This window comes from Vicugna pacos, chromosome 4, assembly GCF_048564905.1.
Source record: "Vicugna pacos chromosome 4, VicPac4, whole genome shotgun sequence".
In the NCBI taxonomy this organism is placed as follows: Eukaryota; Metazoa; Chordata; class Mammalia; order Artiodactyla; family Camelidae; genus Vicugna; species Vicugna pacos.
Window position 1 is genome coordinate 73498285 of NC_132990.1, and position 14556 is coordinate 73512840.

At 54.5% G+C, this 14556-nt stretch overlaps 1 protein-coding gene across 5 annotated transcripts in view; it reads left to right on the top strand.

The window, feature by feature from the left end:
- The window catches only part of SPTAN1 (spectrin alpha, non-erythrocytic 1), a 57923-nt gene that overhangs the window by 42812 nt on the left and 555 nt on the right, over positions 1-14556 (top strand). For 4 of the 5 annotated variants that reach the window (XM_072960222.1, XM_072960223.1, XM_072960225.1 and 1 more), the window contains 17 exons: positions 208-312; positions 2058-2266; positions 3071-3191; positions 3415-3536; positions 3854-3986; positions 5694-5792; positions 7312-7471; positions 8076-8152; positions 8790-8999; positions 9408-9704; positions 10048-10160; positions 10582-10599; positions 12982-13036; positions 13464-13660; positions 13803-13856; positions 13944-14090; positions 14175-14322. In XM_072960222.1, the coding sequence (XP_072816323.1) occupies positions 208-312; positions 2058-2266; positions 3071-3191; positions 3415-3536; positions 3854-3986; positions 5694-5792; positions 7312-7471; positions 8076-8152; positions 8790-8999; positions 9408-9704; positions 10048-10160; positions 10582-10599; positions 12982-13036; positions 13464-13660; positions 13803-13856; positions 13944-14090; positions 14175-14322 (2265 nt within the window). The remainder of the gene's footprint in view (positions 1-207; positions 313-2057; positions 2267-3070; positions 3192-3414; positions 3537-3853; positions 3987-5693; positions 5793-7311; positions 7472-8075; positions 8153-8789; positions 9000-9407; positions 9705-10047; positions 10161-10581; positions 10600-12981; positions 13037-13463; positions 13661-13802; positions 13857-13943; positions 14091-14174; positions 14323-14556) is intronic. The other variant, XM_072960224.1, reaches the window with a different exon arrangement.

Sequence of the window (14556 nt, forward strand, 5' to 3'; positions counted from 1 at the left end):
CAGGGCCCTCCCGGCGTCCCTCTTCACAGAAATCCTCATGCTCAGGTGTGAGTTGTGTGCTCTAAGGGGTTTATAAGCCGCAGCTTGTGGTCCAGGAGTTCGTAGCTGTCCAGACGAGGGCCTAGAGTAACAAGTGGGCATCCTGGGTGTGCCAGGACACGAAATGTGTTCTGTGCGGCAGCTTTCCCTTTCGTGTTTCACTGCCAGGTGGAAGCCCTCCTGGCATCTGAGGATTATGGCAAAGACCTGGCTTCCGTGAACAATTTGCTGAAAAAACATCAGCTGCTGGAGGCGGACATATCTGCCCATGAGGTGAGTGGGGGGAGGGCAGCCAGACCTGTGTCTGGGGCACGACTGTGCATGGCTCCTAAGGAGACCCAGTGCTTTTGGGGAAGGACAGTGATGTCTGTCACTTAAAGCCAAGGTGCTCAGACATTGTAGTCTCAGGGCCATTTTATACTCTGAACTATTGAGAGCACCTAACAGTTTGTTATGTGGGTTTTAATCTATCAATATTTGCCATTGTTAAAATTAAAATTTTAAAGTTAAATTTAAAAAACTAATTTCAAAAGATTACTTACTATATGATTTCATTTATATAACATTCTCAAAACGACCAGTTACAGAGATGGAGAACAGTTTAATGGTTGCCAGGGGTTAGGTCTGGGCCGGGAGTACAACTATAAAGGTTACAAGGAAGTTCCTTTGTACGCGCAGAACAAGGTCTGTGACTTGATTTTGGTGGTATTTACACAAATCTACACATACGATAAAATTGCATGGAACCACATGCATATACAGAGAAGGCATATAATAATTGGTGAAATCTGAGTAAGGTCTATGAATTGTACCAGTGTAAGAAAACAGAAAAATCTATTCATTTATTTGAAATAATAAACTCATTACATTAACATATGTAACTTTTTTATCTATAACATCTCTATTTTTCTAAGAACAAAAGTATAGCAAGAAGAGTGACATAGGTTCTATTTTTCAAGTCTCTTTTTTTTTAATTAAAAAAATTGGGGGGCGGTAATTAGGTTTATTTACTTATTTTTTTCAATTTTATATTTATTTATTTTAATAGAGGTAGTGGGGATTGAACCTAGGACCTCATGCACGTTAAGCATGTGCTCTGCCACTGAGCTGTACCCTCCCCCTGCAAGTCTCTTTAATGTCCAGCTTAATAGAAGACAGCTGGATTCTCACAGCTGCCTCTGAATTCAGTTTGTTGTAGTTTGTTGTATATGGTGAGAACATGGCCTCACATGGGTAGAGAAGGGAGTGGTTAGTGTTTTAATTCGATAATTATGGATGCTCTTGATAACTACACCCAAATCAGGAAGTAGCGGTTTCCTAACAGTTGCAAAGCGGACTCTGAAACCCTGTCAGTCAGCTTTTCATGCCTACTTTGTATTAAAATTCACTGGTCCATCTTGAACTTTTGAGTGGATCTTTTACTCATGCATGAGGTTACAGAATTACTTGGGAAATACTGATTCACTGAATGATGTAGATCTTCCAAACATTAACATGTTTCATTATATTACATCAAAAATCACCTCATTAACATCACGGCCAGTCTCGATGGAAAAATCTCATATTGGGAAGCTGTCACGCTCATGGTGGATGCCAAATTTGCAAAATTGTAATTTTCTCATAAAAGTTTATATTTTGTCATAAGCAACAAGCTCAGTTTTCCTTTAAGTGACAAGTTCACTTTTTTCATTCTTAAGTGAAAGCGTTTCTTACTAAGTACATGACAGGGAGGAATCAGATTTCTGCTCGTACAGTCCCCACTCCTGCTGTGCGTTTTGCGCCATCAGTGTGCACGTCCACACAGTAAAAGGGACAGACAGTGTTTTGTATTGTTAGGAAACCTTTGATCTCTGCGAGCCCCAGGCCCACATACCACACTGAGGGTATCACGCTCCACACAAGTGAACTGAATAACCATTAAACCAGCCTGTCAGTGAGGAACCCTGAGTCTGATATACAAGCACACGTTCGTGGGTGACCCAGACTACTGACCCCTCCCATCGTGTCCCCTGTCCCAGGATCGCCTCAAGGACCTCAACAGCCAGGCAGACAGCCTGATGACCAGCAGTGCCTTCGACACCTCCCAAGTGAAGGACAAGCGGGACACCATCAACGGTCGTTTCCAGAAGATCAAGAGCATGGCTGCCTCCCGGCGGGCCCGGCTCAACGAGTCCCACCGCCTGCACCAGTTCTTCCGGGACATGGATGACGAGGAGTCCTGGATCAAGTGCGCGCCCTGGTCCCCTCGGTGTCCCTGGAGCCTTTACGGGGGTGTCTGGCCGTGAGACTGTCTCCCCTGGGGTGGTGGTAAGACAGGGAAGCAGGCCAGTAATAGCGCGGCACAGCATCCATGTCGGGCTGGGTCCCAGCCTCACCACACGCCCAGACGGGACACCCAGTTCCCCCCTTGGTGTCCAGGTGTGCGGTGACAGTGATTGGCGACAGCCTCCGTGTGGAGGTGGTGCGTGCTGGCCCCCCCAGGCCTTGTCTGGACCCTGCCCTTAGGTCACTGGCGACATTAGTGAGTTTTTATCTATAAAAGGTAGTCTGATCTCCTGGGAAAGGTTGCTGCTTAAAGGAGGGAGCGTTTTGTTAGCTTTCATTCCCCCTTCCCCAGAATTTCAGTCTGCGTTTTCCAGCTGACGGAGCTTGTGAACGGGCCATTTTTAAGGACAGGTTTCTCTCAAGTCTTTCCTTCCTTATTTACATCACCGTCTTCACGCGCTACTGCGCATGACGTGTGTATCGGACAAGGTGGGGTTGGTAGGATGGCACCGTGCCGCCTCCTTTTCCTCTGGTGCCCCCCAAGCCCCTGCAGCTCAGACCCAGGAGGTGCTCCAGTATATGCACGCAGACGCCATTTGTTCAGGAAATAGAGGCCTTTTCCCCAGAAGACAAGCAGGGACTCTGCTAGAGAGACTGGCAGATGCAGGGAAGGACATCACGGGCTCTGAACTCCACGGCTCTTTTGATCACACATCTGTTGCAAACACGGAGGTGCGGCGGCTGACTGCCTGCCTGTGTTGTCCAGGGAGAAGAAGCTGCTGGTGAGCTCAGAGGACTATGGCCGGGACTTAACAGGCGTTCAGAACCTGAGGAAGAAGCACAAACGGCTGGAGGCAGAACTGGCTGCCCACGAGCCGGCGATTCAGGTGGGGAGGGCCTCTCCTGGCTGAGTGGTAGCGGGTGGGAATGGGCCCAGGGGACTGACAAAGAAATCCTTGGCCCTTGCTTGTTTCACTGGGGTCTCTACGGTGTTTATGGCCCCTCCTCCCAAATCAGGAAGGAGAAGGTTAGAATTCAGTGTCAAGGCCCTTTCCTGGAAGCATCTAGAAGCAGGTAATGACTGTCGATCTAACCCTTCTTGCCTGCCAGGGCGTCCTGGACACTGGCAAGAAGCTGTCTGATGATAACACCATTGGGAAGGAGGAGATTCAGCAGCGCCTGGCGCAGTTCGTGGAGCACTGGAAGGAGCTGAAGCAGCTGGCGGCAGCTCGGTGAGCCGTCGGAGGGAGGGGCGCCGTAGGGAGGGCCTGCTCAGGGCGCTGGGTCCTCCTGCCTGGACCCTTTTCTCAGACTGCAAGTGCGGTGGGTGGCCTGCTCCAGAGCCGCCTCTGACGGCCCTTGCTGAGCTCGACCCATTCAGTGAATCTGGACAGCGTACGATTCCAGAATTTTGCGTTTGACCAACACCCCCTGCTTTGTACTACGAAGAGGGCTTGAAGTAACCGTTGACATCTCACATGCGTTGTTATTTTTGGCATTTAGATTGGAGGAGATTATGGCTAATTTTTCTGTCTCCTAATAATATTAGGGGCCAGCGTCTGGAAGAGTCCTTGGAATATCAGCAGTTTGTAGCCAACGTGGAAGAGGAAGAAGCCTGGATCAATGAGAAAATGACCCTGGTGGCCAGTGAAGACTATGGAGACACTCTTGCTGCCATCCAGGTTAGAGGGACTCAGATGCTGCCTGCCCTCTTAGCGACTGCCCGCTGGGCACCGTTTTTCTGCTCGTTTGTCCAGTGGCCGTGCCCTTCCCAGAAGGGCGCACGGAGCCAGCAGCCAGGGTCTCAGTTGATTTCAGTCCTCGAGGTCCCACGTGAGAGACGCGGCCCCTATGCAGACAAAATTGGCATGACTTTGTCAGCTGGGTTCGTGGAGCCCTGCTGTCAGCCAGGCAGGACTGTCAGTGTCGTCAGCACAGGTGGCTAGTACTCTGTTAGTCTCTTGTGGTGTCTTAATGAAGTACCACAGACCAGGCAGCTGTAAAACAACAGAAACTTACTGCCTTACAGTTTTGGAAGCTAGAAGTCTGAGATCAAGATGTCATCAGGGCCTTACCCTCTCCGAAGCTTCTAGGGAAGAATTCTTCCTTGCCTCTTCCAGCTTCTGGTAGCCTGGCTTGTGGCAGCCTAACTCCAACCTGTTTTCACGTGGCTGTCTTCCCTCTGCCTCTGCTTTCCCACGGCCTTCTCTCTGGGTGTGTCTGTGTCCAGATTTCCCCCTTATGTATACAGGACACAAGTCATGCTGGCTTGGGGCCCACCCTAATGCCCTCTGCTTGGTTCATCTGGAGAGACCTATCTCTACCTTCATAGGTGCTCAGGGTTAGGATTTCATATCCTTAGGGGGACACAGTTCAACCCATAGGATACTTCCTAAATTCATTGGTTAGCTGTGTCTGTGAACACTCTAAAAACAACAGTTTATTTCCCACGATTCTGTGAGTGGATGGGCATTCCCTCTGCTGCTTTCACACGGCTGCACTGAGGCAGAGAGCAGCTAGGCTGGGAGATCCACAGTGATGTCAGCCGTATGGCGGGCAGCTGGTCCCTGCTGTCGGCTAGGACCTCCCAGCCCCACTCCCTGCGGCCTCTCACTGTCTAGCAGGCTCAGGTCAGCTTCTTCAGGCAGCGTACAAAGAGGCAAAGGCAGAGGCTGCAAGGCGTCTTAAGGCCTAGCCTACGGGACAGCAACCCCAAGGCAGCCCAGGGCCAGAGGGCAAATGGACCCCCTCCTCATAGGAGGAGCTGCACATTACAGTCGAACATTCCCAAATCCGTGCCACCAGCTATGGATGCAGGGTTTGCTTTCCCAGGAGTCGGGGGAGCCCTGAGCCACGTTCCTCACAGTGGGAATCCTGTTCAGCTAGTCAGGGTGATGCAGGTAGAAGTCAGAAGGAGTGATTCCCGTCCTCTGCACAGTTGAGTTCCCTGAAAGCTAGCACAAGAGGCATCGTCTTCAGCGCTTAAACTGTGCAGAGGAAAAGGCAAGACTCGGAAGGTCCCCCAGGAGGATGTGCTCGGGTTCAACTTCAGAATGGGTGTCGCTCTTGTGTTACTGGGTGTCCATTCTGTGGTCTTCTAGAGGGAAAGCGGGGGCCTTGTCCTGAGCGCCTAGCAGGAGCTTCACCCCTTCAGAAAGGCCTTCCCTGACGGCCACTCCCCAAGCCCACCCACCTCCGGTCACGCGCGGGGCGTCCTCATTTTACTGCTTTATAATTGCCTGTTTGTTTATGTATCTGTCCGTTGTCTGAATCCCCAGCTAGACTGGGATGTGTGTGAGGGCACCTCCCAGTCCTGATACTTGGCCCCAGTCCCTGACACGCCACACATGCCAGGCTCGCAGTAGCCGGCCTTGCTGCTTCCATTCCAGGGCTTGCTGAAGAAACACGAAGCCTTTGAGACAGACTTCACTGTCCACAAGGACCGTGTGAACGACGTCTGCACTAACGGACAAGACCTCGTTAAGAAGGTGAGCCCGGCCTGCTGGTAAGCCCCTCCTTTCCTGCTCCAGGATGCCCACGTGCTGGCACCACAGCTGCCCACAAAGCTCCTCCCCTGAGATAGCCAGCAAATAATGGTCTGTGTGGAGACCCATGGCAACTCCATTCCTGTGTTCTGTGAGTAACAGGATATTTCTCCCCTTTTGGAAGCCACTTAGGAAAGTTACTCTGCAGCACTTGTCTTTTCTGTCTTAATTAGACAACGAAGCACGCTTGCTGGTCCCTCTGCACCCTGGTCACTCCCACGCAGTTGCTTCTCTTGTTTACTTCTCCAGTGATGTAGGCTCCTTACAGGGGCAGCAGGAAATACCAGTAAGCAGCTCAAAACAGTCACCCGTATAGCCAGCCCCAGAGATGCCCACCGGTGAGCCCTTCATGCCTGGCCCTCCGGACCCCTTACAGAGAGCACCGCCGGGTAAAGTGGGGCCCGTCTGCATCGCGTGACTGTGCGAGAGCTGGCTGCTGTACAGGACGTTCTAGAAATGTACCTGCTAAAGCACAAGGTTTATTTCATCCAAAGAGCCTTTTAGGGAGAAAGCAAAAAATAAGGGGTTTGGTGCTTGTTTAGCAGCAGTGAAGTTGAGTCACTCCCAGATTGAAATCCAGACTGAATACAGTGCTGCCATCTGTCACGAGTCAGTCACCACCAGTCACTGAGGTCCAGTGACAAATGTAATTCCAGAAGACAGACAACTTCCATCAACTCTGATGTCCTGTTAAAAATCTGTATTTAGTAAATAAGATCTCATCACAGAATTTGCACCAGTGATCAGGCCTCCATAGGCGTTAACAATGTCGTTAAAAATCCATGTTCACTGGGCAAATAAACTAACAGAAACTAATTTCAGACACAGACCACATACACGTAGATGAGGCCGGGTGCCACTCACCACACACACGGCCCCACCAGGATAACCTTCTGTGTTCTGTAAACCTGTGAGTGACAGCTTGTGAATATTCTTCAGCCGTCTGGCAGAGAGCCCGGCGCTCTGTTCCCAACAGCGGTCTTTATTGTTTCCTCTCTGGGTTTCTTTTTAAGTTTCACGCTGACTTAGGTTTTCGTTTTCGATACAGTTTTAACCAAGGTTGAATCAGAGCGTTTGGGGCTTAACGCCTGTCAATACCCACAGTGTGAAAACGCTGCACTGAGCCGCTGTTTTTACTGCGTGTGTACAGGAGCCATCACGTCATAATTGCTCAGGCTTTCTCTAACTCCGATATCAGAAATAATGCTAGTGAGTGTATCATTGGGAGCTGACATTTCACCACATTCCTCACTATTACTTGTAGCAGTAGAATTGCCAGTATTCATCTTTTTAAGGCTTTTACTCTGCGTTGTTCTTAGAAAGCCTTAACCACTCTCCTCCTGGCAGTGGGCAGGGCAGCACATGGCCCATCTCAGAAACAGAGCCCGCCCAGGCAGGGAGGGTGCAGATCGGGCCACTGCCCAGGAGGGCAGGCTGACCAGACTGACTTCTTCACGCTTAGAACAATCACCACGAGGAGAACATCTCTTCAAAGATGAAGGCCTTGAACGGGAAGGTGTCAGACTTGGAGAAAGCTGCTGCCCAGAGGAAGGCGAAGCTGGACGAGAACTCAGCCTTCCTTCAGTTCAACTGGAAGGCTGACGTGGTGGAGTCCTGGATCGGTAAGCTCGGCCGCGGCGCGGCCCTGCGTCTCTTATCCTCCCGGCGGGAAGATTCCTCAGAGCCGCACACCGCCTGCATCCTGTGCTGCTGGTTTTCTTCTGAAGAGAAGAAACTGATGGGATGTGGGTGTATCAGAACCCGGGCAGACCGCGGGCGGCCGCCGGGAGACGGGGTGCTGAGGCAGAGCCAAGGCCTCAGCAGCGCCCCGGGCCAGCACGAGGGTTAACAAGACTGTTCCTTTAACACTGCAAGAAGCAGTAGGCATCACGACACAGACAAGGGGCACACCAGTGGGCCCTCCAGCCTGTGTCAGCACCGTCCCCCAGCCGCACGGGCCTAGGGTGAGACCTAGCTCCCTGGCGAGGAGGCCCGTGTGCCCTTGGTAGTCGTTGCAGCATAAGGACAGGCTGGCGGGTCCCCTTCCTGACGCAGCCGTAGGATGGGGCCTGGGCTGCAGGGCGGAGGCTGCTGTCAGCAGTGTTGGAATTTAAATGTAAGCAGAGTAATAGGTGCCTCAGTTTTCTTTTCTTTTTCTCTTTTTTTTTTTTAATTCACCTTATGACACTGAGAAGGGATGGTTGACTTCCCTGCTTGGGTTTCTAGGTGAAAAGGAGAACAGCTTGAAGACAGATGATTATGGCCGAGATCTGTCTTCTGTCCAGACTCTCCTCACCAAACAGGTCAGTCCTGACCACTTTATTGATTGAAGTCGACTCACATAGTATTTCCTGGTGGATGAACGATGACCAGCATCCTTCACTGAGGCGTTTGACTGTTTCACATTAGGCCCAAGGACTCAGCAGTGAGCAGGATGCAGTCCTGGTCCTTGAGACGCTGTCGGACTAGGCTCCGTGCTGCGGCCCGATGGGTGCTCCCAGGGCTGAGCACAGCAGGATGTGTGTGGACTTCACCCAGGAGGTGTTGGACTCAGTTTCCAGTAGGCAGAGGTTGACAGGGCAGGTCTTCCCGGAATACATGACATCTAAGCTAGATCACAGAGCATAAACAAAGTGGTCGGGGGAGAGCCAGGCGTTCATTCTGGGCGGAGGTAGTGGAGAGAGCCAGGCACAGCTAGGGAGCCCAGGTACTTGACTCCGAGGCTGAAAGCGGGAACTGGGAGGAGTTGCTGCTGTGGCCTGTGGTCTGGAGGAGACGTGGAAAAATGGTCAGGTGTCAACAAGAGTCAGGAGACGGTGGGGACTCGAGGCTGACAGTTTGGCTTGGGCAGCTGGCAGGACAGAAGCTGAGGCGCCCGGAAAGAGCATGTTCTTGTCTCAGCACAGTGACTGCAAATTGGCTTCTTGCTCCCTGTTCCAGGAAACCTTTGATGCTGGCCTGCAGGCCTTCCAGCAGGAGGGCATTGCCAACATCACTGCCCTCAAAGATCAGCTGCTGGCCGCCAAGCACATTCAGTCCAAGGCCATCGAGGCCCGGCACGCCGCTCTCATGAAAAGGTGGAGCCAGCTTCTGGCCAACTCAGCCACCCGCAAGAAGAAGCTGCTGGAGGCTCAGAGTCACTTCCGCAAGGTAAGCGCAACCCCGGTGAAGCTCAGCCAGCTCAACGCCCAGGGAAGGCAGAGCCATCCTCCGGCTGCCGTGCTCTGTTCTGCCCTCACCTTTGGAGGCGGTCCTGCACAGGGACGTGGAGCCAACCTAATAAACCAAGGCAAATGGGAGTCTTGCCCTCATGAGGCTGCTGCTGGGAAGCACCTAGGACAGACTGAACTGGCACATCCCAGGGAAAGGAGAGCAAGGGGAGAAAGACTGAGGGCTGTCAGGAGCAGGAGTAGGAGGCAGAGAACTGAGCCAAGCAAGCCCCTGATGCCCTGGGAGCTAACCCCGCCTTTCCCGCCCCGACACTGCCACCTGCCCTCCTGCCAAGGATGGCCCGTCCAGCCCCGGCAGCTGTCCTAACTCAGTCTCCTCTGCTTTCAGGTGGAGGACCTCTTCCTGACCTTTGCCAAAAAGGCTTCTGCCTTCAACAGCTGGTTTGAAAATGCAGAGGAGGACTTAACAGACCCAGTGCGCTGCAACTCCTTGGAAGAGATCAAGGCCTTGCGCGAGGCCCATGATGCCTTCCGCTCCTCCCTCAGCTCGGCCCAGGCCGACTTCAACCAGCTGGCCGAGCTGGACCGCCAGATCAAGAGCTTCCGCGTGGCCTCCAACCCCTACACCTGGTTCACCATGGAGGCCCTGGAGGAGACTTGGAGGAACCTGCAGAAGATCATCAAGGTGCCCTTCCCCGCTGGGCCCTGCAGGGAAGCCCCTTCTAGTGGAAGAGCGATGAGGGGGAGTCACCGCGTGTGTGGGTCCCACAGCCCCACCTGCCCTCCCACCTGATGTCTCGCAGAGTTCTTGGGGGAAGTGAGCACGCGAATGTCTCCCAGATGCCTTGCCCGCTGTCTGTGGGGTTGAGGTTAACAGCCAGTCCTCCTTAACCCCCAGAGTGCACGTATCTTGTCCTGTTTGGCTTCAGAAAACTACTTCCCATTCCTCTCGGATGTTGAGACCAGTGGCCAAGCCTGTCCACGAAGGGGGTGGGGGTGACGAGGCCTCTGCCTCCCTTGGTCCTTAGGAAAGGGAGCTGGAGCTGCAGAAGGAGCAGCGCCGGCAGGAGGAGAATGACAAGCTGCGCCAGGAGTTCGCCCAGCACGCCAACGCCTTCCACCAGTGGATCCAGGAGACCAGGTGCGGCCTTGCTGCTGGGCTCAGCCCCGGGAGCGTCCTGGTCCCCGGGGCTGAATGCCCAGGCCTCGGGCTCTAGAGTGAAGGGAACTTTGCTTGAAGCCAGAGGCATCTTGTGATGAGGCAGGGAGGGTTAGGAGCACGGCCTGGTCTGGCTCGAGGAGGGATGGGCAGAGCTAGGAGTGTTCTTGAAGGAACTTTTCCAAAGATGGAGTCGCTGGATGTCTTAGATTGGGTGGGACCACATGGCTCGTGATGGGCCTGCGCAGCGACGGTGACAGGTACGGGGCTGAGTGCAGTGTGGGTATTGATGATCTTGGTTTTGTTTCTCTTCTTTTTTGTGTCTGCCTCTGTCCCCTGCCTCGCGATTGCTGCTATCCGGACATCACCTTGTCTTGCGGCTGCTTGGATCCCATCTCCACAGAACGTATCTCCTCGATGGGTTAATATTGTCTTCTTATTTCTCCGGGCTCGTGGTGTGGTGTTTTGTGTGCTTGTCCCTCTGTTCCCCTGTGGTGTGGCCTGGCTTGCAGAGGATCCCAGGATGGGCCTTCCCGCCCCGCCCTCACCCCCTCCTTCCCCCAGCACTCAGGAGTAGCGTGTGCCTTCACCTGCCACCCCCTGTCCTCCCCCCATCCCCATCGGCCTGTGGGCTGGGAGGGGAGCCACTCCTCCTTTCCTGTTCCAATCCAAGGGTTCTGTTAGGGAATGAGGCCATGCCCGAAGGGCAGAGCTGGAGTCCTAAACCACTGAGAATCCCATGCCTGCTCAGACGTGGGGATTATTCTGGACTTCTCTGCCTCTTTCCCCCCCCACCCGTCTCATGGGACCACAGTTAGTCCCTAGGAGGTCATGGGCAAGAAGCAGGGGTCAGGCTGGTGCCATAAGTCCCCAGCTGTGCCCTGGCGCCTCCACCCCCAACCCCCACCGAGGGCTGAGGCTGTCCTTTGCCTCAATAGGAGGCAGAAGTGCCCCGGGTGTGGGTGATGAGAGAGGGCTTGGGAGGAGCCCTGAGAGGAGCAGGGCCGTCCTGCCTGGTCCCGGTGGGGCCTCCCCCTCTGTCTGGGTCGGGCACCTGTGCTTTCTCCTGGGGCCACAGGGGCTTGGGCTCGCAGCCCTGAGGCTCTGCAGACGGGGGCCTCAGGCATGTCAAGGAGGCAGTGGGAGAAGCGAGCACACACACGCTGAAGGCAGGCGGGTCGGGACTTTGGGATCGTGGGTTCAGCTTAGGCTTGAGCGCCCTGGTGCCTGCTCTCCTCCCCAGTGCCCACGGCTGTGTCTGCTGGTCTTGGTCTTGTCTCCACGAGGGGCGGGAGTGGCTCCTCCCAGTCCTGTCCCGTCTTGCCCAGTCCCAGCGTGAGCTGCCTGTCCTCCCAGGCCAGCCGTCGCTCTGTGCCACCAGGTCCCTGCCTGTGCACTGCCAGCTTGGGCCTCATGGTGTATGTCCGTCTCCGTGTGCTCTTGCCTCCCCTTCCTTTGGTGTATTCATTTGGTTTCTTTTCTTTGAATAGCATAGCGTATCGTCGGGTCATTCGTGTCTATCAGTATGAAGTTGGGGATGATCTGTCTGGAAGGTTCTTCTCCTCTTATTTCTCTTCTTGCCTCACTGTGGTTTTACCAATGCACTCTTGACTTCCCCAGGCGGCTCTGCTTTCTGACTAACCCACCGCCCGCGGCCGCGTGGGCAGGAGGGGTCTGCCCTCCTCCCACTGCACCAGCACCCAGCCTCCTGCCCCCAGGTCCCGGGGGTGTGCTTTTCCCGGGGGGACATGGCGTGACTGTGAGTCTGACCTGCTGGGGTAGGAGAAAGCCTGGTGCCTTGCCTTGCTTAGAGCACTTTGGACTTGGGGAGACTACAAGCTAACCCTGGCTCACTGGGTGTTAAAAGGGTAGGCTGGGGCAAATGTGGGTACAGGGGAGGCGGGGCTAAAACCCTACCAAGGACACGCGCACAGTGTGACTCCTCCCTGCACGTAACCTCGTTTGTTGTCTCCGTTCACTGGTAGCCTCTGTGACCTTACGCTGTGTTATGTCGGGAAGATGGGGACTCCCCAGAGGCCCCCAGCTCTTCAGAACTTGGCCCTGGATGGTGCCTCTGGCACCGTGTCTCTAGATCATAGAACCTGAATCCAGGGCTTAGTCACAGCCACCTCCTGCCTTTGGGCAGAATTAGAACCATTTTCAAAACCTGAATCTGGTCGTGATCCCTTTGGCTCCCCAGTTTCTATGTCTGAGGGGTCATCTGACTGCATCTCCCCCGCTGCTGTCACTTACCCTAGAATGTGGCTTCCCTCCTCAGGAGCCTGCAGGAGACTCCAGGGACTTCGGGGGGGCAGCGGCTGTCAGCCTGCCCTCCTCCCTCAGGTCTCGTCTGCTGGGCGGCAGGGTTGTGCGGGGTGTCTTCCTCCCCTGTGGCTGCAGAGGGGGTGTGCCGCCTGGCCTGCAGCCCTCCTCTGTTCCCGTGGGAGCTGAACCGATCCCTGAGGTACCCCTCCAGGGCCTTGCCTGCTGGGCCTGACGAGCCACATGAGGAAGGGTCCTGGCCGAGGAGCAGGTTGCAGGCTGCCTGGGGCTCAGCCCTGGCTTACCTGTTGGCCTCGGGCACGTGACGCACTACATCAGGCAGCAGCTTCCCGTCTCTGAAACAGGAGAAACACTACCTGCCCTCTGGCTCTCAGGGCCGCTTAGGAAAAGATAGCCAATAGCAGGCAGATTGTGTTTCCTTAATAAAAGGAATTTGAGACTCCAGGCATTGTTTTGTCTGAGAGAAGTTAATTTCAAGCTCACGGTCAGGCCTCTTGCCTCACTGTGCTTCTGTGTTTAGGTCCTGCATGGTGGAAGAATCTGGGACCCTCGAATCCCAGCTTGAAGCTACCAAAGTAAGTGCCCTGGTGTTTCTGGCCCAACTAAAACCCTTCACCCTGCCACTGCCAGCAGGCCTTCTTGGCTTCAAGTCAGGCACCAGGTGGGCTGACTGGGTACCCTTGGCTTAAAGCAGCCCAGGGCCCTCATCATCTTAGAGTGTTTTGTCTCCAGCAGTTGCTACCTGGAGAGGAAGAGGCTCCTTTGGTCCTTAGTGTATACTGTTTCCCTGGCTGGTCCACCCACTGGTTTGTGATTCTCACATTTTAGTCTTTCCCTCTAAGGCTGCTGGATTTCTTCATTGTCACCCCATCCCTGGCAGCAATGCACATCTCAAGCTGGGGATGCTGAGACTGAGGAGGGCCAGCGAGCTGAGCAGGCTCTCAGGCCTGGTGACCAAGGCGAGAGCCCGTCTCATGCATCTTTGCTCCCCCACCTCTGCAGCGTAAGCACCAGGAGATTAGAGCAATGAGAAGTCAGCTCAAGAAGATTGAGGACCTGGGGGCAGCCATGGAGGAAGCCCTGATTCTGGACAACAAGTACACGGAGCACAGCACTGTGGGCCTGGCCCAGCAGTGGGACCAGCTCGACCAGCTGGGCATGCGCATGCAGCACAATCTGGAGCAGCAGATCCAAGCCAGGTACCTGCAGCAGCTCGGGTGGGCACTGGGCGGCAGGGGCCGCGGGAGGAAGGGCTGCCCCTGCATTCAGCAGTCAGTTTACTGGGAGAGAACAGGATGTGTCACCTGCCATGTGGGGTCTCTAATTCTGTTCATTCTTCAGAAACACAACAGGGGTCACTGAGGAGGCCCTCAAAGAATTCAGCATGATGTTTAAGTGAGTATACTTTGTTGCACCCTCCTGGCGGGGCTGGTAAACTCAGCAATAGGGCCTGTGTGCTGAGCCCTCGGCTTTGTGCCGCAGACATTTCGACAAGGACAAGTCTGGCCGCCTGAACCACCAGGAGTTCAAATCCTGCCTGCGCTCCCTGGGCTATGACCTGCCCATGGTGGAGGAAGGGGAGCCTGACCCTGAGTTCGAGGCCATCCTGGACACTGTGGATCCAAACAGGTGAGTGTTGGGGACCATGGCAGACGCGGCTCTGCCCACAGCTCGTGCCGTACCCTCCCTGCTCACTGCACCTCTGCTCCCCAGGGACGGCCATGTCTCCCTGCAAGAGTACATGGCCTTCATGATCAGCCGTGAAACCGAGAACGTCAAGTCCAGCGAGGAGATTGAGAGCGCCTTCCGGGCCCTGAGCTCCGAGGGGAAGCCTTACGTGACCAAGGAGGAGCTGTACCAGGTGCAGGGCGCTGTCTCCTCTGCTGGGGAGGGGGTGGCTATTTCCTTCAAAAGTAAAGCCCCAGCAAGGCTGCCCCCTGGGTGAGGGGCAGGGTTGAGTCTAGAGTAACAGACCCCAGTTTTAGCCTTAGCTGCTGGGGGCAGGCATTTTAGCCTCATTTTCAAATGAAACTCAGTCCAGGCCAGAGGCCCTATCAGCAGAGACCTTCCTGACCCTCAGGTAGCATTTCTGCAG